Raw genomic sequence first — 27,670 nt, 5'->3', positions numbered from 1 at the left:
TAATTCTGTTTTTGCGATCTGTGATCAGGTAATCCAGCTTACTTTTTGAGCCAGTTTTTCAAAGCAACATTGGATTGGATCAATCTGATCTGGATAGGAACTTTTCAGGATCACTAAATCTGGATTACCAGTGCTCAAATAGGATAGGAAATCACAATGTAGAACTATAGATATGTAAAGAGCGACAAGTAGAATAGCCAGCGTGGGGTCAATATAATTTATTTATTTTTTTATGAAAACTAAGAAAATGTAATAAATATTAAATTAATAATAATAATAAATAAGAAAAACAAGAAAAAGCCCACCCCATCCTTTTCCAGCAGTCCGCTCATCTGAGACCTACAACACAAACACTGTACATTGAGGATATTTATAATAAGTTTCAAATATAGATGTAAATTTAAAAAATACTTAATGTCAAAAACTCCACAATAATCTCAGACTTCCTCATCTGATGTGAAGCGTATCCTTTAGGAGGGGGATCTCAAGTCTGGCCTTGGTTTGCTGCAGTTTGGTTAGAGTCAGTTGTTTCTCTGCCAGACGAAGCTGTGCTTCTGCCCTTTCAGTCTCTTTTTGCAATTGTTGAAAAAGATTTCAAAAATCAGTCATTGCCATTTCTTGCAATTTTTGTTTATTCTGTAATCATTGCTATCATCATTAATAAATATTCTAATAAGAAAAATATTTTCCATTGTGATGAATACATATATATATATATATATATATATATATATATATATATATATATATATATATATATATATATATATATATATATATATATATATATATATATCAATTAGTGACGGAATAAAATGTATTGTTTTTGGTCAGTTTTGACAGCTGTTTGGGTGGTTATTTTATGAGGCCAAACTCTTTCTACTTTGCTGGAGGCCTATACAGAAAGGCTAAATACGTTAAAGCCAATAATCACTATAGCCTGACAGATGAACAAATAAAATTAAAACCTTATGAATAAATAGTATATCTCGTAAGATACTGCATGATCCAAAAATAGTATTGTTTAATAAAGTTTTTAGGTTTTCATGACATTTTAGGCATGAAATCCACGCTAAATCCACCCTTCTGATGGGATCCGTTTAATCCATGTTTTTTGGATCAAAGTGATCCAGATCCTACAAAAAAGGTCCGAAAAACCCAAACTAAAGGTTTGATCCGGATCAAAACAAAGATTGGATTACGTGATCTAATCCGATTATGTAATCTGTTTTTTCTTTTGAAAAACCCATTTTCAAGATTTGATCCAATCCCTTATCCAAAATCCTAGTGGATTACTTTTGAAAAACCGTGCCCTGGAGATCATGCTCATTATTGATCTGGTTAAATATCAGCTTTTTCTCATATGACTTTACTGATAACCGAGCATTTTAAGAGGTGATTTATAAAATTAAATTAAATTAAATAAAAATTTAAATAAAAAAATAAAATAAAATAATGATTTGATAAAATTCTAAAATAAAATATCCACATAGTGGGATACTAAGTAATAGTTATGAGATACGTTCAAATTATGACAATTAATAAAGTCATACTTAATCCATAACTCCAGGGGAACATGCTCTGGATTGATTGGCTCAAAAATCTGATTTTTCTCATACAATTTTCCTGATAACCAAGCCTATTTCAGAGCCCATTTCTACCAAAATAAAATGAAATAGGTGGGTAAATCTGAGCTTTTTTTTAATAAAACAAATATAAATATGCATACATATAAAGGCGACGCAGTGGCACAGTAGGTAGTGCTGTTGCTTCACAGCAAGAAGGTTGCTGGGTCGCAGTTTCGAGCCACGGCTGGGTCAGTTGGCGTTTCTGTGTGGAGTTTGCATGTTCTCCCTGCGTTCGCGTGGGTTTCCTCCGGGTGCTCCAGTTCCCCCCATAATCCAAAGACATGTGGTACAGGTGAATTGGCTAGGCTAAATTGTCTGTAGTGTATGAGTGTGGATGTTTCCCAGAGATGGGTTGTGGCTGGAAGGGCATCCGCTGCATAAAAATGTGCTGGATAAGTTGGTGGTTCATTCCGCTGTGGTGACCGCAGATTAATAAAGGGACTAAGCCGACAAGAAAATGAATGAATGAATATGCATATAATAAATAATTCTGCTAATAATAATATTATACAAAAGCAAATTGTTATGAATAAACTGAAAAAGCCCCAGAGATGAAAGCATGAAAGTATGATTTTTATATTTAAGTAGGCTAGAAAATAATGTTTTGTAATAATTTAATTCTTTATATTTTTATCCTATAGGCTATGTATCCTTACTATATCCCATATATCTGTAACGAGGAGACTGACACGGAGGGATTCATTATGCAGTATTTATATATCAAGCTCTCATTCACACGCAATATGCACTAACGTGCAAACACACAACAGCAACAGTCTATGATGGATAAAGACTGGCGATGAACAGACATAGAGAGTTCTACCAGGCATGGGTCGAGGGCAGGCTGCAAGTATCAGAGTCCGTGTATCAGGCGTGGGTCGTGGGCAGGCAGCGAATATTAGAGTCCGTATATCAGGCGTGGGTCGTGGGCAGGCAGAAGGCGAAGCAGAGTCAGAAACAGGCTGGAGTAATACACGAGGAATCAGGCAGGAATAACGCTCAGAAATGCTGGCCGGGGCTAAACAAGACTTCGCACTGACTGAGCATTTGGAGCTGGCTTATAAAGGGTACGTGGGTCGTTAGTTTGATTCAGAACAGGTGTGAGCACAATCAACGTGGATGGATGATGTAATGTTAGAAGTCCTGAGATGGCGGCCTCTGCTGGCCAGCGAGGGGAATGACTGGGACCGAGTCGGTGACAATATCCCTAACGTTTTAATTCTTTTTCATTTGTAAAGATATTTGCAGTTTGCTGTACATCCTGTCTGTATTAAGCAATGCGTAGGGAAGGCACACAACTAACGCAATCTTCGCTTTGTTCTGGTCTATAGAACTATATAGATCTAATTATAGTAATATAGATCTATTACAGTTTACTTAAAATAGCAACGCGCCTCAACACGCCTCCTTTTTAGACCAGAACACCTATGGGAGCACATATGAGCACAAACGCATTTACTATTTAAACAGCGTGGCACAAAACGTCAAAACGACTCTTGCGCCAAGCTGAAACTAGAAAACAATTGCGTCGCGCCTTGCGCCAGGTGTATGACAGGGCCCTTAGAGTTCTATCTGGTTTTCGAATCTGAAAGCCGTGCAATATTCTGCAATATCAGCACTCATACAGCCTCCTCACCCTTCAGTATTACTCCGCCTACATAGAGGGACAACAGATCAATAAACCTTCTACAGTTTGACAAATATTGCAGCTGTTGGACAACAATTTACTTTTGGGGCTTTTTTAGGCGATGATGTAGTTATATAGATTGCAAGTTTATTTATAAGGATAGTGCCTATTAGATACAGTGATACAGATACTAAGAAACAGTGTGTCGATATCCATCAGGAAAAGATGGTTGATGTTATCCATCCACAAGATGGTGACAGAGACTGCATAATAACCCCTTAGAGAAGAAAAGGTTGGCGTTTTTTTTAAACTACAGCTGATCAAATCATTATTAAACTGGTAAGTGACATTCTAAGTCGATCTCTCTCTTTTGTATGTTGTAGTGTTGCAATTATACCATAGTGCTTGTAGTGTATTGAGTGTGAGATGAGACTTACATATCTGAAATGTATGTATTTTGTGTTGGTCACTCTTTGTATAACCCTGAGTTACTTTTTGGTTGGCCATCTGTTTGTTTTTAATGAGTCTCCTGTTTTTGTTACTGCAGACTAGTTCAGTAAAAAGAAAGAAGAAATGCCCGCATGTGTTTAGTGTTTTTCCTTATCGCAAGGATCGGAAATCTCTGTAGACTGATGGCATTTCATGTCGTTCAGCCTTATAATGTCAGTAAAATCTCCTTTTTTTAATCATCGTTTTAGACATTACACTAGAGAGTCATTCAAATACTAGCTCTAAAGTGACGTTGTCATTTAATAACGGTAGAATGGCAAGGGCAGAAGAAAGTAGTTCCTCATACAACAGGGTTTTTAGACTCTCCGTGTTTGATTTTCTTTTTATACACACAATTATACCGTCATACTGTTGTATAAACACAATATCACACTCATAGCAGTGTGATATGGCTGTTTATTGTCACTGGTGGGACACTAAGGCACCAACGCACGCCTCCCGCCAATATACAGCCATATCACATTGCTACTTGTGTGATATTGCTACTACTGTATATATTGCGGCGGTTCACCCAAAGGAAAGTGTCATCCTGGGAAGCGCCCATGCACATCACCTGGAGCAATTACACCGATCGCCCGTTCACTCTCAGCTCTAGAAAACAGCAGCAACAACAACAGGGGGTGAGAAGCTTCTCTCCATACAAGAGACTAATGCATACTCTCTCCCTCTCTAAACAGAAATTATGGACAAAAAGAGAAAGCTGGAAGGTGATCGGCGTATCACTCACCACCTATTTTTTTACTCACACTTCATTACTTTTGATTCTACGATGCATCCTGAAGACACAGGCACGACTATTTACCTTAGGGCACAGGTGTCAAACTCAGTTCCTAAAGGGCCGCAGCTCTGCACAGTTTTGTTCCAACCCTTATTAAACACACCTGATCAAACTAATTGAGTCCTTCAGGCTTGTTTTAAACCTACAGGTAAGTGTGTTGGAGCAGGGTTGGAACTAAGCTGTGCAGGGCTTCGGCCCTCCAGGAATTGAGTTTGACACCCCTGCCTTAGGGCATGCTTATTTTCACTTTCGCTGTCAATAAATTCCCTCCGGGGTTTGTTCAACTGCGTCCTGTGTCTGCAGTTTTCACTTCTTCCGGCTACAATATATACTCATCCACATATAAACTCAACTAGTTTAGTGGCATGACAGTTCCTTCAACACAACAATATTCATTGGTGTTAATAGGGTCAGTTGCCCTTGTCTAGAAACCTTTCAGTATTTTTAAAGTGACAAACACTCTTATACTTTCAGTACGGGATGTTTATTCAGTCACTCATTTTTCTTCGGCTTAGTCTCTATTTTTATCAGGATTCACCACAGAGGAATGAACCGCCAACTATTCCAGCATTTGTTTGACACAGCGAATGCCCTTCCAGCTGCAACCCAGTATTGGAAAACACCCATACACACTCTACGACCCATTTAGTTTATTCAATTCACCTATACCGCATGTCTTTGGACTGTGGGGGAAACCGGAGCACCCAGAGGAAACTCATGCAAACGGGGAGAACATGCAAACTCTACACAGATATGCCAACTGACCCAGCCAGAATTCTAACTAGCAACCTTCTTGCTGTGAGAGGCTCCTGAATTCATTAAAGAAAGTGAGTATTTGTGTGAAAGCCTGTGGTGATTATCCAATGAACTGCCAGTGTGTTGTTTGTGAAGACGCTGTGCTGAGATGATGTGCTCGGAACTCACTCACTTCTCTCCCTTGTTTTTTCTGCTTTGGTCTCTTAATGGACAATTTCCTCCTGTTCCCCCTGTGTTTGCTTATTAACGGCTGATGTCCATCTCACTTCCTGTGATAGAACGCAGACACAGCTCAAACACACTTCCGGCAAAACATCTCTCCAGCACACACACACAAATGCACTGTTCCTCAACCCCAACTCTACTCTCATATGAAACAATCTGCATTTGTACATTTTCTAATTACTTTACTCTGTGTGATTTATAAACATGTTTCCTGATGGGAACCTCTAGTTTTGTTCTCATAATCAGGGGTGCTGCTGGACAGGACTGTCCCTTTGACAACATTTCGGGGGTGTCGCAAAAAGTGAAGAGCATGATGGTTCTGGCAGACCCCTAGTAGTGTCTCTGGGGGCTCCAAAACGGCATGGGCCCTTAGAATCATCCTAACTTTCCCCCGCCCAGCCGCGCCCCTGCTCATAGTGACACAAGTCCCCATAAGTTTGTGCGCATTCAGGTTTAAGTCCCCATCAGGATACAAAAAACAAGTACACACTACACACTCCCTTCTCTCTCACACAAACCAACGCTGTAGTAATGCTTACTTAAAGAAATACTTAAAGTAATGTTTCTTAAAAATGTCTCAAAGACATCTCTTTTAACCATTATTATTAATGTTAATATTATTAATTTACAGTTTGGACACCTTTAACTGCCAATCGCTGACATATTTAAAAATGATTATTTATTTACATAAGCATAATATGAATTGTAATTATCTTTTAATTTATTACACATTGGAAAAATGATCTTCACTTTGCCCACAAAAAGTATTATTTTAGCTTAATTAAATTACAGAACAGAGAATTTTATTTTTTTTGTTAAACTAACCCTTTAATTTTATTATGCTTATGTATTTTCTTTGGATGGTTTGCAACACAGGTTTATTGTGAAAACGTACCCCTGTATACTTTTCTGGAGATAGCGAATTATGTGGCCAGAACTACATATGGCTCCATTCCGTCTTTCAAGTGAACGATACGGGGTAGTTTGACGCCAACGATGGCTTCGGTTTATTTTTGCGCTGTCAGCCGACTGCTTACCTCTGTGTGGACGACCTTTTCCATTGTTACCAGTTTGTTCAGTAGCTTGCCGCGTACATCTGCAAACTTGAGGTGCAAAGAAGAGTTGACCACATCGACAGGGTTTGAGTCAGGCGAAGAACAGTTCCAAAAAGCAGGTAAAACATAAAATAAACAGAGTGAGAACAAGGTAAGCTCTAAAAATGTAGAGAGAAAAAAATCAAGCTGCCGCGCGTACTTGTCTTTTTCTGGATTGCTTTTGAAAACACTGTTGGTTGGATTTAGGGAAGGGGGTGATCTGGTTAATCTGTGCTTTTGAAAACACTGTTGGTTGGGTTTAGGGAAGGGGGTGATCTGGTTAATCTGTGCTTTTGAAAACACTTTCTGTTGGGTTTAGGGAAGAGGGTAATCTGGTTAATCTGTGTTTTTGAAAACACTATCGTATGGGTTTAGGGAAAGGGGTGATCTGGTTAATCTGTGTTTTTGAAAACACTTTCTGTTGGGTTTAGGGAAGGGGGTGATCTGGTTAATCTGTGTTTTTGAAAACACTTTCTGTTGGGTTTAGGGAACAGGGTAATCTGGTTAATCTGTGTTTTTGAAAACACTATCGGTTGGGTTTAGGGAAAGGGGTAATCTGGTTAATCTGTGTTTTTGAAAACACTTTCTGTTGGGTTTAGGGAAGAGGGTAATCTGGTTAATCTGTGTTTTTGAAAACACTATCGGTTGGGTTTAGGGAAAGGGGTGATCTGGTTAATCTGTGTTTTTGAAAACACTTTCTGTTGGGTTTAGGGAAGAGGGTAATCTGGTTAATCTGTGTTTTTGAAAACACTGTTGGTTGGGTTTAGGGAAAGGGGTGATCTGGTTAATCTGTGTTTTTGAAAACACTATCTGTTGGGTTTAGGGAAGAGGGTAATCTGGTTAATCTGTGTTTTTGAAAACACTATCAGTTGGGTTTAGGGAAGGGGGTGATCTGGTTAATCTGTGTTTTTGAAAACAATTTCTGTTGGGTATAGGGAAGGGGGTAATTTGGTTAATCTGTGTTTTGAAAACACTATCGGTTGGGTTTAGGGACCGGGGTGATCTGGTAATCTGTGTTTTTAAAAACACTATCTGTTGGGTTTAGGGACGTGGGTGATCGGGTCAATTGGTGATTCTGAAAACACAATCGGTTGGGTTTAGAGACGGGGGTGATCGGGTCAATTGGTACTTCTGAAATCACAATCGGTTGGGTTTAGGGAAGGGGGTGATTGGGTCAATCTGTGATTCTAAAAAACACTATAGCTTGGGTTTAGGGAAGGGGTGATCGGGTCATTTGTGCTTTTGAAAACACTATTGGTTGGGTTTAGGGAAGGGAGTGGGTGGGGGATATCGGTCAAGTGATCAGTCAGGAGCCTCTGGTGGATTTATGTAAGAACAGCAGGTGCAAATGTCACTTGTGAGAGAAATTTGAAATCTCAAAAAGCGTACACAGCAACTTTTGGTGGATTAGCAAAAACTGGTTTATTTTTACCTCCTAGGACTTATTTGGCGCTCTCCAGAAATGTATATAGGGGTAATTATCATTAAGTCTGGGTTGAAGTTTTTGCACCATAAAGGCACACAGATTTTTTTTTGAGACTCAAACTCGTTTCCTCTAATGTGAAAAAGTGAAATAAATCCCACACATATGCTACGAAACAATCACGTTTGATTTTTTAAACACCTTTATTACAAGGTACAAAGTGGCACCACAGTAAACACAAGCACACATGTGCAAATATGAAGTCTTTCATGCTACTTAAAAGTGCTCTTCAAAATTGTGAAAAAGTCTGTACTATTAAAAATCAGTGCTCTGAAGGCACAACCGCACACACACACACACAACCGTCAACTACCAGTTGCAAACTATTGCACTTTAGGATCTACCTTGGAATGTCAATTCAAATAAACAACATAGACAACGGCAACATACTGTATTAAATATCCTACTTAATATTTCAAATATAGAATTTCACGAAACCTGAGAAGTTTAATTGTAAGGTTTAAGTGGTATAATCATATATCAAATGTGACATTAGTCTCATAAAACATTTCTCCTTAATAAGAAAACATTCCCAACCTCAAGTAATAGAACTTTCAATTTACATTGCGCTCCACTCATTTTTGGCACCCTCGATAAACGTGATAAAAGATGCAGTGAAAATAAAAGTCTTCATTTTTTAGCCTTCGGATCTTTTGCTTACAGTATTACCAACAACGACAACAACAACAAATAGTGTTTTGGGATTTTTTTAAACTAATTTAAGAATTAAAAAGAATTGTGGTGATGTAGGTTTGACGTTTTGGAGACTTTCTGACTCAAAGATCCAACTAACATCTGCAATCCTCCAGCTGTGATTTTTAGAAGATTTGTTGGCCACTTCAAGCTTCCTCCTGGCCATGTGTTGGGGGAAAGACTGACTCCAGGTTCATAAGACAGCCTCTTCAGCCTAGTGTATTACTCCACCCACACGAGTGGCAAGCAGAGGACTACAGTTTGACAAATATTGCAGCTGTTGGACAACATAATGTACTTTGGAGACTTTTTTAGTCGACAATGTAATTGTTTAGATTGCAAGTATGCAGTTTATTTGTAAGCATAGTACCTGTTTTAAATATTTATAATTTCAGACGTCAGCTGCAGATGTGTATGAATGGCAGAAGAAAGTAGTTCCTCTTACAAAAGGGTTTTCAGACTCTGTGTTTGATTTGCTTTTTTATATACATGATTATGCCATCAAACTGTAATATATATAAACGTAATACATGAAACGTAATATCACATGAGTGGCAGTACGATATGGCTGTATGTCGTCACTGGTGGGACACTAACGTACTCAGCCTGCAGCCTCAAGCCAATGCACGCCTCCCACCAGTGCTGATATACAGTCATATCGCACTGCTACTCGAGTGATATTACGTTTCATGTATTACGTTTATATATATTACAGTATATACAGTATATATATATATATATATATATATATATATATATATATATATATATATATATATATATAAATATTCATAACATTTTTGAATATAAGGGCAACATGGTGAATGCTCCCACACGCAAACATGTCGCGCTACACAAACTAACCATCTACCATACCATTGTAATCTACACCACAAGTCTCAAACTGTTGGCACGCAGGCCATTTGCGGCCCCGCTCCTCCTCCCTCTAGCCTGCAACTGATATAACGAGTTCCCCAAAACATATATTTTTGAATCACTATCATTGTTGTGCAATCGCGTATAGCCCAATGACTGTAAAAAATATGGACGACGCGACAGCCCCTTTTCCCATTGAACGCCTTGAGGGCAAAACGCCTGCTTGACGGGCACAAACTGTCGCAAAAGACTGCTGAAATTGGAGCCTTGACATGCGCAGAAGGACTGTCTGATGGAGCCAGAGGAGGAGCCGCGAAAATGAGCGGAGTCGAGCTTCCAACCAAACGCTTTATGCAAAATCAACCACGCCCCCCGAACTTCTCAGCATGCGTTTGCTGTCATATCAACACAAATGGATGTAATAACGTTAACAAATATGAGGGTTTTATATATTTAGTCGCGCAAGCTCCAGGCCGCAGCGCACATATCCTACTCGCGGCGTCGCGGGCTCGCATGCGGCAGCGCCGTCTCGCTCGGCCGCCGCATCTGGCTCGATTGACTCGGGCTGGAATCGGACGGGCAGTGAGTCCAGGCATCCGGAGTAGGTCCAGCAGAGGTAGTCAGTCTGAGCTCTGAGGGGTAAGTCTCCGGCAGGCGAGAATCTAGCTGGAACTGGCTCGAGTGTATTTTGCTATCTGGGTGGTTAGGCGTGTATCAGCAAACTAATAACGCCCGAAAAAAGCCCTGACCTTAGCGAATAAACAGGGTTCCACCAGGATCATATGTGTCAGAAACTGTAGTTTACTGCTGAACTCATTTTGTCATAGTAAAATAACACAGAAATCGAAAAATAACACTTCAGTCTCCTGCCGAAGCTCAGACGCGCTGCTTTGAGAAACTGCAATCACAACTGTCAATCACGATGACATGCCCAGCATTAAATTACTGCTAAAAACAAACTGTTTACTAAAAAATGAAGATCTGCACCTATTTCAGCACAATAACCAGTGCTTTAATCGACCAGAACCATCTTTCGGGACATTTTATTGCAAGTGTAATACATTTTTTTATTTGGGCTCAAGTCTCCTTCATTAACACGGAGGAGGCGGGCTTTATGACTTGTACTGCAGCCAGCCCCCAGGGGGCGATCTAACGGCCGAGACCTTCACTCAAACGCAGGCTTGCGGCACACTTGGTATAGCCACTTGTGGTTTTGCCCTCCACCTATTGGACGTTTAAAGTACTGCACTATATTGTACTGTCTTTCAGTGTTACTTTAGTTTTTTTCACAGCTTGCGGTCGAGAGTATTTCTGGGGCTGATTTAAACGTTGAAATAAATGTGCGCAAGTGCTCTGTTTTTACTAAAGCTCTATTCTTGTAAGTGTTCAAGTGTCATTTGATTATTATAAGTGTTATACCACCTGTATTTTGTTGAACAAACACTTACAAGGTATGCTGGTGGTGCAACAAATATGACCGTTTTAAATGGTCTCATTTAATAGATTTTCCTCATATGCATATTAAGATTTCTATGACAACAATGTGCATTTTTTACTGCTGGATGAATTGAACATGTTAATGTGAATATATACATACTTTTTTCCCTCTTTGTTGTAGTTTTACAAAAAAGAAAGATATTAAGAACAATAGCCAGTGAAGTCGGTAAAGTTATCCAAACTGTTTCTGCTGTTCTTACGCTATATGTTTTACTGTTGGTAAAGCAACAATTTTTTGGGACCACAATAATATTAAGACTGATTATTATGACTATTTAAACGTCAAAATGCTCATTTAAACAGCCACAGACATATTTCAGCAGTTGTGTGCAACAAAAAACGTGCTGATTTGTTGATTTGTGACAGGTAATGCTTAAATTATAAACATCATATCTGTATCAAATTCAAAGCTCTGATGTTTGCTTACAAAGCGACTTCTGGCTTTGCTCCTTCTTATCTGCTCTCACTTCTGCAGATCTATGTGCCCAACAGAAACTTGCGTTCTGTGAATGAACGTCGCCTCGTGGTTCCATCCCAAAGAGGGAAGAAATCACTTTCCCGAACTCTTGCATTCAATCTGCCCAGTTGGTGGAATGAACTCCCTAACTGCATCAGAACGGCAGAGTCACTCGCTGTCTTCAAGAAATGACTAAAAACTCATCCATTTAGTCTCCACTTTCCTTCCTAATCTGCAATTGCCTCTCTGGCTCCAACGCTAACTGTACTACAAAATAATAATAATAATAATAATAATAATAATAATAATAATAATTACTAATGTTTTGCTTCTGACACTTTACACATCTGAAACTTGCCTGCAGCACTTATTCATTGTTGCTCTTATAGTTGTGTAAATTGCTTCCTTGTGCTCATTTGTAAGTCGCTTTGGATAAAAGCGTCTGCTAAATGACTAAATGTAGATGAAGTCCTTCGATGCACCAATTACGTCACTTTTTTCTTGTGCTTGAATGTTAAGGCAGCCCTCCTGTACATTGTCAGTCACTGAAATGGCCCCCCGCCAATTTAAATTTGAGACTTCTGATCTACACCCATCGTAACTGCCATCGAGAATGCAGAAAGCCTAGAGGTAAAACAGTTTAGAATACGGGTTTAATTGCAACATTAAAAGATGCTTTAATTAATATTAGTCATTTCAAATAAAATAATTAAACGTGTGTGTGTGTGTGTGTGTGTATCTGTGATTGGCTTTCACACACTTTTAACTCCGCTGTTGCCTTTCAGTCTCAAGACCTTTGAAGAAAATGGAAAAATCTTATCCTATTGATTAAAAATTTGTGTGTGAATCTTCTCTGAAACCTTTGGCAAATGTCCAACACAATCTCATGGCAATTCGTAACTTTTTCATTTAGTGGCTAATTTGTACAAATTTGTACAATCTAATTTGTACATTTTACTACGATCTGCTCATCCCTCAATGACGGTTGCGTTTAGGGGTGGGGTTAGGTGCCACGCGTCCTTTTTAAAATCGTACAATTTCGTACGACTTATTTTCAAGAATTAGCCACTAAACTGGCAAAACGTAAAATACTTACGTTTTCTCGAGAGATCAGGCTGAAATGTCACATAATCTATTTCTGAGAAACAGTGTCAAGGCTGTATGACCATAAAAATGACAAAAATATACAATTTATTGCAGTAAATGACAGATGAAATATCAAGATTTCGGGATACAGCACTAAATGTACAATTATAATATGGTACATACTGAAATTAACTATTTTATCAACACCACGTCTTACTATGTTAAGCAATAAATAAATAAATATCAGAGGTTAGCTACCTAAACACTGATTTCACCATCTCTGGGTTTACTTTTGGTACAGAAACCCTCGATTCTCATATCATTTGTTTAATACTAGGGATGTAACGGTATCAGAATTTCACGATACGGTAATACCTCGGTATGAATGTCACGGTACGGTATTTATTGAATCTTTTACAGGAACAACAAAACTAATGAAAATACCCCAAAAAGTGCCAAAAGTGTCAATGACATACAAATTAGCCATCTATCTGTAAGCTTTGAAACAGGAACTTCAATTTTTAAATTTTAATAACAAAAAATTATTAAACCATGTAAAAAAAAAAAATAAAGTTTCAATTTAGTATTGTTGAAAACTCATCACATTCAACATTTAATCACTCACTCACTTAGATAGAGATGGGTTTTAAGGAAAATTATCATATAACTATAATCTGGTAAAAGCTGGTATCTCTGGGCATTTACAATGTCCCCTGCAACAGAAAAAAACCCTCTCATTGGGACTGAAGTTTCTGGGACAGACATATGACTTGGCCCAGGTTGACAGCAGTGGGTAACGTTGTGCATTGTCTTTCCCCCACTTGAGAGGACAAGCCATGAGTGAGATAGAGGTTTCTTTGCAGTACAAGTCAATGTCTGCATCAATCTGAACAGTGTGCTGTGTTTCTGCAGTCCCCATGACTGTTTTTAGTCGTATTCCCCAACTTGCAGGCAAGTGCACACATAGGGCTCAACCTGTGCAGTGCACATGCCCTTTTTAGTCTTGGATAGAAAGTGCCCTTCCAAAATGATCAAAAGTGGCCCCGCGACGCCACACACCCTCCGTCCCGCCCGACGCGACAACACCGCTATACAGTACACGCGCGGCATCAACAACAACACCCCCAACCGAAATGCTTCCACACATCCGATTTAAAACCCGCTTTAGGTTCGATCATTTCCAGCTCTTTTTCATCCCCGCTACTAGCGGCACACTCCATTTCCGCATTACTGGATCTGTAGCGACAACAGACCGCAAAGGATGATGGCCACGCCTGGGCTGATGGGAATTGTAGTTTTCGCTACCTCCCGTTCGCTTCATTCGCCTGAGCAAATTTTCTCAGAAGACCTATAGTTTTACCGAGTCATGCGACTACGGTAACATCGAAAAAAATTGCTATTGCGGTATGACGGTATTTACAATACCGTTACATCCCTATTTAATACATTTCTTTCATATCATTAGATATGTATTAGGGCTCTTAATGCATTAACATGTGTGCTAAATCTGAAAATATTAATGCGTTAATATATCTTCCACGCCAATTAATTAAAAGGATTGACCCACAGCTTCTTTCCATCATTGCAGTTGAATTGTGTGAAGGATAATATAATAATATATGATCGATCAAGGAGCAGCACAGTGGCACAGCAAGAAGATCGCTGGTTTGAGTCCCGGCTGGAGCAGCTGGCATTTCTGTGTGAAGTTTGCATGTTCTCCCCGTGTTTGCTTGGGTTTCCTCTGGGGTACTCCGGTTTCCCCCACAGTCCATAGACATGCACAACGGATGAATTGGATTAACTAAATTGGCCATAGTATATGAGTGTGTAAAACATATGCTGGAATAGTTGGTGGTTCATTCCACTGTGGCGACCCCTGATAAATAAGGGACTGAGCTAAAGCAAAATGAATGAATGAATAAATGATGGACCAAGACATGACGTGTATCAAATGTTAAGATATTTGTTTGATAAAACTGTGCTCTGTTTTCAATAGCTTGTTATCTTCGAAAGCTGTTTGTTTTGTTAATATTTTAAGCAAAAGACAAACAATAAGTTAGAGTTAAACAATCAAAACATTTCTTTTTCACAGCCATCTTTGCTCATGTTTACCAAAGGTGCCAGTTTAGTAGACTACAAATCTAATTTCTCATCTCAGCACACTTGGTCCCTAAACAATGACAAGTAGTTCTGCTGTTTTGCTGAATGCAGTGTGAAAGACTGACGTGAAGATCTGTGTTTGCAAAGGCAGATTTCCATGATCCGTTTCTCCAAGGTGGATGAGAACAAAGTCATTCTGGGGCTGGAGCCTTTGACCCTACATTCAGTCCGAAAAACTTCTTCTTACCTGGGATGGCGGACTTCTCTGCAGAAGTGTCTCCGCTGTCACTGTAGCGGCTACTCAACATGTTTATCACATTCACAATGATGAACGAAGCAAAGAACAGAGTGAGGACAATCCAAAGCACGCGATTTCGCCGGAAGAATTTGGGAAATATTCGGTCAAGAACCTCTAATGCCTCCTCAAACCTGCTGAAACAACAGACAAAAGTCACAATTTGAGGATGGATTATTTGATAATGATTTGACAGACATGCAAGTTGAAGTCAGAGTTACCTATTAGTCTTCCTGTCTTTATCAGCGTTTGCTCTTGCTTCCTCATCACACTCCTTCTGCTTCTCTTCCTCCTCCTTTAGCTCCTGCAGTTCTTTACATTTCTTCAGTCCTTCTAGGTATCTGCAGTGAAGGTCATTTCTGTTTAATATACAGTACTATAGATTTGGAATCACTAAACTATATATGCATGGCTCAGCACACTGTGTCGTTTAAGTGCTTAATTCACAGTGCTAGGCAGGCTACTTGACAAATGTAGTGAGCTAAGCTGTTAGCTACTCTACTTAAAATGTAGCTTAACTACATTAAAGCTACCCCCTGGGTAACGTAGCAAGCTAGGCTAAAAGCTACATGCCAAAAGTAGCTTAGCTACATCAAAGCTATTTTTACAACTGTCATTTTTAAATCGCAGCAACTTAAATCCAAGTCAATCATATCTTAGTGATCAATAAAGCTGTCAATGAAACATATGAGGCATAATAGTTCAGTTCAGCTATTTACTGTAAATGATATGCTGTACTAAACAGAAACTAATTCTAATATATAACAGCTAACAAACAAAACAAAACAAAACCAAACATAAAATTCGATAAAACAAGGTGTTACACATTTAAAATACTATAGTCATTTATAATAAAGGAAAATATTTTTTATAAATTATCATTCATTTGCGGGTATTTGGGAGTCTCTGTGCACTTGCGGGATACTCCTAGTCATAGCAACTGGATGAATGCAAAGGAGGATTAAGCAAAATTGTTTCTACTCTATAATTAATGTTCTCAACTCACAGCAATAAAACTTTACAATGAGTGCATCAGTTTGTATTCTATAGTTTATTATTATCATTTTTAATTTTCCATATCTGCAATTCCTGTATTTTGGCATTTTTTTTGCAGTCCACTTGGAATCCAACATGGAAATCAATGTTTTCTTTATTGGCATTGATTGTTTTGAAATTTAAATGTCATTAACATGCCTGTGTTTTAATTTCATTTGTAAATATGGCTGTCAAGCCAGGATCTTGATGGTTTATTGTGGGTATGTTGTTTACATGAAGAAATCTGTGTTACAAGTTAAACAAAAATTCTATTAAACAATTATATTTTGAATTTTAATTCTAATGAACAATTATATTTTGAATTTAAATAGTTTTTGTCTTGCGTTTACATTAATTTTACATTTGAATAGCCAAAATGACAAGTTTCAGTATTTTAAATGCGATTAATCGCGATCAATTTTTAAAAAAAGGTGCGATTAATTAGTTAAATTTTTTTAATCGATTGACAGCACTAATATATATATATATATATATATATATATATATATATATATATATATATATATATATATATATATATATATATATATATATATAGCAGTATATATATAGCAGTATATATATATATATATATATATATATATATATATATATATATATATATATATATATATATATATATATATATATATATATATATATATATATATACTGTATATGTATATATATATATATATATATAGCAGTATACCACACTTGTGTTAAGACTAAAATGATCATTTTTGCTCGGGAAAATGTTTTTTTTTGTCTTAATGTTAGTTTTTGTCTTATATACAAATTAAAAATCCTTAAAAATAGACAATGAACTTGCTAGGGTGGAAATCCGGATATTACAGTTAAAAATGTAACACTGATTAAATTTTGTAGTTTAATCAAATGAACTTTTTAAGTTGTGTCAACTAACATCAAACTCTGTATGAAAAATATTTGAAACCTGATGAACTTGAGGTACGAAAAATATTTGTTGTAATGCATTTTGTAATATATTTTTTTACAGAGTGGTCTTAAAAACACAGTCTTGTTTATTGATTGAATGATTGATTAATTAATGAACAATATGCATTTTGAAAGAACTAAAAAATGGCAAAACTCCATTACAAAACATTCATTTTTGACATTTGTTTTTTACTGTGTACAATATGAAACATTTTGAATCCCATATTTTTTAACAACTAAAAAATAACTAAATAAAAAATTAGTATTGAGTAATCATTATACTATAATCTAATTACTAATTACTATAACTAATTACTTCATGTAATCATTCTACTATGTTAGTAATTTACATCAATTAAAAATGACAAAATATTAAGTTAAACTTTGCATAACATAGCATAAATTTTGTTTAGTTGATGAAATAACTAAATATTTAAACTAACTAAATATACACAAAACATGTATTGGTCATTTTTACCCCCAGACATAATACATTTACTGACCTTTTTAAAAAAAAAAAAATATTACTTTGTGCATATGAAAACATATTTAAAATGCACCATGAGTTTTTTACAACCCCATTATACATCACATTATTTTTCAACAACTAATCAGAAAATTAGGTAACTGGTCCCTAATATTTTTCAAGTATGGTTATATAGTTTGCAAAACAAGTGATAAAAATGCCACCACTTGCTGAGAATGTTTTGCAATTATGCAACTGTGTGATCTCTATCTAATCATCTGAACTGCTATTGTTTTGTGAGCGGGGGGTCACACAGATTGAGTGTAGTGCCAAGGGTGTTACCCTTTATTATACGCTTCTTCTTCAATCTTGGCTTTGATCTCTTCTGTAACCTTCTCTGGACTGCACACAACTTTGGTTGGCGTTGCTTCACTTTCCTGTTCCGTCAGAGGGTTTCCACTGCTTTGTTTCACATAGGAAAGAAGAGACAGGGATGGAGCAATAAAAGAAACTGCCATTACGCAGATATGTGTGATCTATCAAAACCATCTCTCTGTGTTTATTAACCATCCATGGGTAGTAACAACAATAACCTTCGGCCTAATGGAGAGACTTGAATACCAGGGAAAGAAACATGGTGCACATGGTGAAACTTGAAATGTTTAAACATGTCCTTCTGGAGGTCTTGTAACCCATTAACTGTCGCCCCAACTTTCTGATATCAATATGACATGATCAACTTAAAGAGAACTGAGAACATGGCTACTGAACTCGTTTGTATGGGTTTATTTTTTATCTAAAAAAAACAAACAAACCTTCATTCACTGCTATTGTATGAATCCCCAAGGACCGTGGATTCATCTAGGAATCTTATACTGAAGAAAAAAAGTCACCTACATCTTCCAGGGCTCAACAATAAGGACTGCCCGATGGCCCGGGGCTATCGTGAGAGATGCTCGGGACAGAAGACAGAATGATTACTGGCCCGATCGGACCAGTGCTGCCTTGTCACTAAATTTTAATTCCCCTGCGACTATTTGTCAGATGCATGCAAATACAGTCTTAGAATCGCGAAGCAATTTGTGCTTTCAGTCTTTGAATGCTACCTTTTCTGTTATGTCATTAACACCATATTGATTTTTGGTTCCTCTTTTCTGATTGGATGTTGTGAGCACATTATTTTTTCCCTAACCTGGTAAAAACCAGTACAGGGAAAAGACGACAACATGACGGCCACATCAAATTATGAGGCTTAAAGAAAACATCTGTTTCTAACATTGTGGAAACACCATGAAAAAAAAAAACGAAGTGATGTTTTGCATAGTTTGCGGCCCTTTTAAGTCAGCTACCTTTTGTTTTGCAATGAAATACCTGCACATTTTCCATACTGCTATATTTTACTGCTAAATATTTTAATTCTTAAAAAAATATTAAAGTTCTAGATTAAAATACACTATTTTTGACACATTATTTAAAATATGTGGCTAAGAAATAGCTATCATTTATTCAAAAAAATTTTTTGGTGCAGGGCTAGTGAAAATTTTGGCAGGGCAAGTGAAAAACTGAAAGTAAAAAAATGTCCAATCGGGCCAGTGAAAATATCTTTAGCATTGAACCCTGTCTTCAAATCAGGCTCATTCTGATTACGTACCCCTATTTCCATTTCTGGAGAGTGCCAAATATGTCCAAGGAGCTACGTCTTTGTGAATCCACTAAAGGCCGCTGTGTATGCTTTTTGAGATCTAAAAATTCTCTCACGAGTGCCATTCGCGTCTGCTGCTCTCACGTAAATCCACCAGAGGCCGCTGTCGACCGACCGACCCACCACTTTCCCTAGACCCAACCAATAGTGTTTTCAAAAGCATCGATTGACACCATAGCGCTCACACCATTCCCTAAATCCAACCAACAGTGTTTTCAATAACCATCCAGAAATAGAGAAGCTCTTGTGGCAGCCTGATTTTTACCATGTTTTCAGATTTTACCACATTCTTAGACTGTTATTTACTTATTATTTTTTTTTTTTATTAACTCCAATCTGCACCCAAGTCCGCCAATGTATGAAGTGACCCACTGTACAAACTGGTAACAGTGGAAAAGCTATCCATACGGAGGTAATCAGCTGGTAGCATGAAAGGAAACGCTGTCATAGTGTTCCTTTTAGAGACGTAATGAAGCCGTATTTTCATCTGGCTACATAATTTGCGATCTCCAGAAATGTATATAGGCTGCGTTTTAAGAGTGAGCCTATGTTGTACGTTTTGGATAACATAACAGCGCATAACTTTAGCTTTATTTAACCGTTTGAACTCATTTCATTTTTGGGTGAACTATCCCTTTAAATCAGAGATGCCAAAACTAGTGCCCAGTGTAACCTCAATTTTAAATTTAGAATGTAATCTTACTTTCATCTGTTTGTTTTATTGTTAAGCTACCAAACATGACCACCAGGTGACATTTATTATCCATTGATGATCATGCAAGAGCGCCCCCTATGTTTCGAGGAATATGAACTGTATTTGATCATGCTTTTGACAAAATTTTTAAAGTAGATATAGCATTATAAAGTAATATGTGAAATTTTGGTGATATTTGATTTGGATTATAAGGTGTTCACATGCTGGCTTAGAGTGTTATTGTCTGCATTTGAGTTCAATCCTGGTGTTTGGATGTGACAGTATGGTGACGCGCTCTCTGCCTTTTCCTATTAAAGTACACTCTGACCCTGGTGACTGGTTTTCGTCAAATGTTTCTGTTCAAGTGTTTAGATTTAATGACAAAATGGGATGTAAAACTGACTGCAGTTGAGATTTTTGTAGGTTATTTTAAGCACACTGAAAAAACCTTGAAGGTTGTGTGAGTTATAACCGTTAAAAAAGCCATGACTCGCTGTACACTCATACAGCAAAAAATAAAGTTGCTTTATTGGCATCATTGGTTCCTTCGAATTCTGTGCAACCATTCCACTGCTTAAAAGCATTTAATTTTGCCATAAGAAGGCACATATTCACAATAAACAAAGGTGTATTTTGATGACGCCGGGATTAAGTGTGGAATCATTGAAGTTCATTACAACTCACATCTTTTCGTTACATCCTACAGGACTCCTGCGGAAATCATGTTCACATGGTCTGTGTTATGTTTTTATATAGTTAACACCACTGCTACAATCGCCTCTTTGCAAGAAGGTCGCTGGTTGAGCCTCAGCTGGGTCAGTTGGCATTTCTGTGTGGAGTTTGCATGTTCTCCCCGTGTTCAAATGATTTGCCTCCGGGTCCCCCACAAGTCCAAAAACTTTTGGTATAGACCTTTTATTTTGTTGCATGGAGGGCGCCACAGGGACCGGCGCGTTCCGCTAGGCTGCTTAGAACTTCTGTTATGAATTGTCATCAGCTAACTGGTTGTCAATACTGTTTTCAGTGGCTTACGGAGTGTTTTTGTGATACAAAACTTTGATTTAGAAAGAAAGACGTGTGTTAAAACCGTCAGATGCTGTTAAAGTGTGAGAGAAAAACGCTCTCCTGATTCAGTGTCTGCTGTCAGATGCTGAAATATAGCGTCAGTGTTCCCAACCTGTCAGCTGTTATAATGTACTCCGTGGCTCTTCAATGCAAACACACACATGTGCTGGAAAAGTTGGCGGTTCATTCCGCTGTGGCGACCCCAGATTAATAAAGGGACTAAGCCGAAAAGAAAATTAATGAATGAATTAATTTACATAGTTAATTAATTAATAAATTTTAATTTGGCCCTTATTTATCAGGGGTTGCCACAGCGGAATGAACCGTCAACTGTTTTGGTAAAATAAGGTGCCGGATCAGATTTCAGAGGTGCTGGATCCTGGCCCAAATAGGGCCCTGCTTATTGGACTGTGGGGGAACCCGGAGCACCCACAGGAAAACCCACACCAAAATACGGAGAACATGCAAACTCCACATAGAAATGACAACTGAGCCAGCTGGGAATCGAACCAGCGAACTTTTTGCTCTGAGGCGACAGTGCTAACCCCTGAGCCACCGTGCCACCCTAATCAGTGGCGTAGCGCGAAATGCGGGAGCCCCCCTGAAGGGATCACTGACGGGGGCCCATTAAGGAGGGGGGTGGGCGAAGCAACAACGTGGGGAAGCGATCTCAAACTGAGGAGTGATCACAAACCGAGAGCGGCGAGAACGTCAAAGTAGCAGGAAGTCAATCATTTTCAATGAGAACCGGCGGCAACAAACAGCGAGGCGCAACTTCTCCGGTGTGGGCGTCGAGGAGAGTTGAAATCAAGTCAACTTATACCGAGTTCAGACTGCATGATTTTCAAAGTAGTCGTGTCACAGATGTTTTCACACTGCATGACTATCTGGGCTAGCGTTTTGTCGCTGCTTTGTTTACACTGCAAGATGGATCGGCGACAGGGACATTCACATTGCATGACTTTACTAAAAGAAGAATCGCCGACAACTTCGTCCAAACTACGTCTCACAGCCAAAAACATGTAGTATATCTTTTGTTATTAACTACATAATGAGAAAGAAGCCTTTAATGGGGTAAAACATATACATGTTTGCTCACCTGGGTTTAAAGGGAATTAGCCATTTCTCCTTAATGTTGATAATAAACTAATTTCTTTCTGTATGAAACGTCAAACAGACACGGTTGCTCCTGAGTCCTGTCAAACCTCCACTAGTTTTTCCTCCATTTCGTGGGTCCAAAAAAACCGAAAAAGAGCGCTTTTAACTTCTCCCCCAGCCTCCCGCTGGCCTGCAGCAGGTATACACACACGCACACACAAGTGAAAGCTGCTCTCTCATTGGCTGTAGGCGATCGCTGATGTTATTTTCAGTCAAAACTCAATTCACACAGCATGATCTGAATCGCCGACAGTTCCAGATATTTAGCATTCCAAATATCTCACAGGCATCAGCGACTCATCGGCAAATCCCTCAGATTGCGTCTTTGAAAGTTCATACTGTGTGATTGTCACTAACGTGCACGAGCAGCGATTTGCCTGTGATTTCAGGCATTTGTCTGCGATTTCTCAAAACCTGTCGGCGAGCCAAAATCGGGGCAAACATCACGCAGTCTGAACTAGGCATTAATGGTAATGAGCTATGACGCGGTTCGGCAGCAAGCAATCAGAATGAAGAAGTCCACCGCTTGAGAGGAGTTCAGAGAACACAGACCTGTGAACTTTGGTTCCGACCACAGTTCCCAAGGGTTTGATTATTGTGGTTGCCGGATTTTCAATTATTGAAAAAATTATTGTCACTGGCCCTAATTTACAATAATTACATTATTTTTCTTTCCAAATAAATTCATTCAGAATACAGTATAATTACCCTTAGGTCTTCATATCACAATATATGTCAGAAAAAATTGCTACAGTATATCATCTTTTTCAATATCATTAAATCAGATTTTGTTTCCAGTTTAATAACAATGTGGCTGCACAAAGACAGGCGGGGACTTACGGTTTGTCAGGCACATCTTGTTGTGTTGGATCTGAGGAGCTGCCGTTTTTAATGGTGTTCGCCTCACACTAAAACAACAGCAGAACACAATCATGTAAAAGATCTTGAAGCTTTCACTTTGATAAATAGTCGTGGCGGCCTTCAGTGGTCAACATGATAAAATGGTATGCTTGAAGCGTGTAGATAAAGCATCATTAGTTACATGTGTCTGCTGACAAGGCAGTGTGTTTGAGACTCACCACCACAGGAAGAGCACCGGGTGTGATGTTGGGGCCAGCGGCTGGCGTCTGCCCGGGGATGTTCAGGAGATTAAACTTGGGAACTACAGCCACACTGACTCTCCGTCTTGGCAAAGCCTTAATAAAGAAAAAACAAACAAACAAAAAAACACAAAATCTGAAACACAATATATTTTTTAATTCATCAGAATAATGTTTACACCATGGAGAAAAAAGTAAAAAGAATATATATATATATATAGTATAAATATACAATGGTGTGTAATACTATAAAGTTTCCGGTTTCCATAAAGTTTTGAATAAAATATTGTAAAATTTTTACCATGTTTTTAATGGTAAAGCTCTGGTAACCACAGCTGCTGTTCTTTTATTGTAAATTTTATGTAATTTCAACAGTAAATAACTGTAAAATTTAACAGTAAAAAATCATAACCAGGTCAACAGTATGCTTTCAAAATGTATATGATGTGTGGTGTTAGTATTTTAAAACACTGGTGTGTAATACTATAAATTAATGAAATACGGTAGTTTACTGTAAAATTGAGAAAAAATGTTTACGGTTCATATTTTTATTTGTAAAGTTCTGGCAACCACAGCTGCCTTTTTTCTCCAGTAAATTTTATGGATTTTTTTAAACTGTACATAAACTGTTTAAAATGACTGTAATATTAACAGCAAACACTGTAAAAATGTGTAACTTTGTTAACAGTATGTTTCCTTACTTATGTTTCCTTTCTTTTCCTTCCTTAGTACTCTTAAACACTGTGTATAATATTCTAAATTTACCAAATATGGTAGTTACCCATACAATTTATAGAAACACTGTACAGTTTCTGCTATATTTTTAATTTTAAAGTTCTGGTAACCACAGCTGGCATTTTTACTGTAAATTTTATGGAATTTCAACGGTAAATAACTAAAAATGTTACAGTAAAACTCTGCAACCTGGTCAACAGTATGTCACCTTAATACTGTGCATATGATGGTTAGTGTTGGTACTTTAAAACACTGGTGTGTAATACTATAAATTAATGAAATACGGTAATTTACTGTAAAATTGAGAAAAAATGTTTACAGTTTATATTTTTAATTGTAAAGTTCTGGCAACCACAGCTGCCTTTTTCCCCCAGTAAATTTTATGGATTTTTTAAACAGTGTACATAAACTGTTTAAAATGACTGTAATATTAACAGTAAACACTGTAAAACTGTGTACCTTAGTACTCTTAAACCTTAGTACTCTTAAACAATGCGTATAATATTCTAAATTTACCAAATGTGGTGGTTACCCATACAATTTATAGAAACACTGTACAGTTTCTGCTATATTTTAATGCTAAAGTTCTGGTAACCACAGCTGGCATTTTTACTGTAAATTTTATGTTATTTCAATAGTAAATAACTGTAAAAATGTTAAAGTAAAACTCTGCAACCTGGTCAACAGTATGTCACCTTAATACTGTGCATATGATGGTTAGTGTTGGTTCTTTAAAACACTGGGGTGTAATACTATAAATTAATGATATACGATAGTTTACTGTATAACTGAGAAAAAGATTTTACGGTTCATACCATTTTTTTAATGGTAAAGTTCTGGCAACCACAGCTGCCCTTTTCCCCCTGTAAATTTTATGGATATTTAAATAAAATGACTAATATTAATGATAAAAACTGTAAAAATGCTACAGTAAAAATTCGCAACCTGGTCAACAGCAGGTTAATATATATGATGTGTAGTGTTAGTACTCTAAAACAGTGGTGTGTAATACTATAAATTAATGAAATACGATAGTTTACTGTAAAATTTAGAATTTTTTTGTACCATAATTTACCATATATTTAATAGTGAAGTTCTGTCAACTACAGCTGCCAAATTTTCCCTGTTAATGTTATGATTTTTTTAACAGTGTACATAAACTGTAAAAAAAAATTACTGTAATATTAACAGTAAATATAAATAAAAAAATTATAAAAATATATTTTAAGAGCATTGGTAAGCAATAGCCACGGACTTTCAAAGTAGAAAAACATTATGGAAGTCAATGGCTCCTCAATTCCTACATTTCTAAAACAGTGTACATCTGTACACTGTAAAATTTACATCTGTACAACTGTAAAAATTACGGTAATGGTAAACAACTGTTTAAAATGCTACAGTAAAAATCCACAACCTGGTCAACAGTATGTTTCCTTAATATATATGATGGGCAGTGTTAGTCTCAAACACTAATGTGTAATACTGTTAATTAATAAATACGGTAGTTTACAGAAATTTAGAAAATTATTTGACAGTTTTTACCATATTTTTAATGGCACCATTCTAGTAAACATAAATAAAAATAAATAAATTTGATAGGTTTTTAAGTGTAAATAAACTGTAAAAAAATGACTGTAATAATAACAGTATAAAACTGTAAAAAAAAATGTTAGAGTAACTTTGTTAACAGAATGTTTCCTTAATATATATAATAGTTAGTGTTCTCTAAAACACTGGTGTGTAATTATATAAATTACTGAAATACATGGTATAGAAACATAAATAGTTTACTGTAAAATTTAGAAAAATGTTTACAGTTTTTACCATATTTTTAATGGTAAAGTTCTGGTAACTACTGTTGCCCTTTTTTTTTTAACTGTAACGTTAATTTCAGCGATAAAGAATTGTAAAAATGCTCGAGTAAAAATCTGAAACCAGGTCAACAGTATGTTTCCTCAATCTCACCGTAACAATATGTTTCCTCAAGTTTACTGTAAATTGATACTAAAAAGTTTACGGTTTATCCCATATTTTTACTGCTAAATTTCCTGCAACGACAGAGACCTTTTTTACCCACATAAATGTCATGGATATTTTTAACAGTTTACATAAACTGTAAAAAAATGTAATATTAATGGTAAAATAATATAAAATAATACAGTAAAAATCTGTAACTTTGTTAAAAGTATGTTTCCTATTTATATACGATGGGTAGTGTTAGTACTCTTAAACACTGGTGTGCAATACTATAAATTAATGAAATACGGTAGTTTACTGTAAAATTTTGAAAATTCTTTAATTGTTTCTACCGTATTTTAATTCTAAAGTTCTGGTAACCACAGCTGCCTTCTTATTTTTACAGTAAATTTGTAAAAAACAGTACATAATGTATGTGCAGTGTAAATGTGTACATAACCTATAATATAAGGTTTTTCCTGGGATATTGGCCTACCTTTCCCATTTGCATAGACATGGATCTTGATGAGCGTGGAACACCTTCATCTGAAATAAAAAATGAACATAAACATGCACACATTAGGGAGGAGGGAATCTTTTGAAGCACTCGATGATGGCTTGAAAACATGTTTCTTTTACCTCCAGTGTCCATTGAGCCCCCATAGCAGCGGTTGGAGTTTTGGTTGGCGAGCTTCTTAAACTCCATCAGCTCCGCGTGATCCTTCTCATACGTCCGTTTCAGATTCTCCACATACTGCATCATCACCTCCGTGGCCTTGTTCATTCTCTTTTCCTGTCAAAGCGTTACCATACAAATCAGCATATGCGGAACTCAATGTGTAAAGTGCATCTCCATTTCAAAAATAATGAAATGAAAATGATTAACATGTATGTATTACCTTCTACTAAAAAACCTGTAACGCTAATCAGGTCACATGACACAGCAACTTTTCCATGTGCACTGTCATATAAGCAACGTTAGCATTAGTCTCTAAGTATTTTAGGCTAATAATTTTAGGCTTGCCTTCAACCGGCTGTGAATGTACTGAAGGACAACCATGTGATTGGATGACTCAATTTTAACGTCTATACCGAATAATTGAACAGATTTACCTAATAAAGTGGCCGTTAAATGTATTACCTCATGAACTTGACATTCACTTTTTTGATTACCAGCCACTGTGGCTAGTAGATTTCCAACATTACTAACCACTCGCCATTTTCACTAGCCACACTTTTCTTGCTGGGAAAATATATTTTATTTGCATACATTTGACTTTGACATGCTAAAATGACTTGATTTAGATGATGTGTTATGTCCACATGATTTCTCATTCATTTAACTTCTTGTGTGAGCAAATGGGTTGCGTCGCAATGCAATCAGTATTTATTTCATGACTTTTCAGGGCTCAAAATTAAGGATTTACCAAACTTATCTCTGACCACACCAAATCAATATTTCTTAGCCACAAATTTTGAATGTGTCAAAACAAGGAAAATATAGCTTTATAGGTGCACTATTTAATTCAACAAACCTTTTCTTTAAAAAAAAAATATTACATTTAAAAAATAATTATTGTCATAAATCTAAAATATGCACAGTAATCTGTCTAGGCTAAAAGTCCCAGATCACCAGTTACCTACACATAAACGGGAAGCATAGATATATACATTAGATGTCGCCTGGCCTATTGTTG

At 37.0% G+C, this 27,670-nt stretch overlaps 1 protein-coding gene and 1 long non-coding RNA gene across 13 annotated transcripts in view; one reads left to right on the top strand and one right to left on the bottom strand.

Annotated features, from left to right (window-relative positions):
- Positions 1-10,871: 10,871 nt before the first annotated feature.
- Positions 10,872-12,417, top strand: LOC147836214 (uncharacterized). Its single transcript, XR_015496489.1, has 2 exons — positions 10,872-11,791; positions 11,837-12,417. It is a non-coding gene; the product is annotated as an uncharacterized LOC147836214 (long non-coding RNA).
- A 381-nt stretch (positions 12,418-12,798) lies between these two features.
- The window catches only part of irag1 (inositol 1,4,5-triphosphate receptor associated 1), a 117,954-nt gene continuing 103,082 nt past the window's right edge, over positions 12,799-27,670 (bottom strand). For 5 of the 12 annotated variants that reach the window (XM_087262132.1, XM_087262131.1, XM_087262139.1 and 2 more), the window contains 7 exons: positions 26,613-26,766; positions 26,470-26,519; positions 23,262-23,378; positions 23,023-23,090; positions 17,906-18,025; positions 15,327-15,446; positions 12,799-15,242 (listed from right to left, as the gene is read on the bottom strand). In XM_087262132.1, the coding sequence (XP_087118258.1) occupies positions 15,002-15,242; positions 15,327-15,446; positions 17,906-18,025; positions 23,023-23,090; positions 23,262-23,378; positions 26,470-26,519; positions 26,613-26,766 (870 nt within the window). In that variant the 3' untranslated portion in view covers positions 12,799-15,001. Of the gene's footprint in view, positions 15,243-15,326; positions 15,447-17,905; positions 20,756-21,680; positions 23,091-23,261; positions 23,379-26,469; positions 26,520-26,612; positions 26,767-27,670 lie in introns of those variants that run through there. The other 7 variants (XM_087262133.1, XM_087262140.1, XM_087262135.1 and 4 more) reach the window with 4 other exon arrangements.

This window comes from Danio rerio, chromosome 7, assembly GCF_052040795.2.
Source record: "Danio rerio strain M-AB ecotype USA chromosome 7, GRCz13ab, whole genome shotgun sequence".
Classification (NCBI taxonomy): Eukaryota; Metazoa; Chordata; class Actinopteri; order Cypriniformes; family Danionidae; genus Danio; species Danio rerio.
This window is presented reverse-complemented; position numbering and strand designations above follow the sequence as displayed.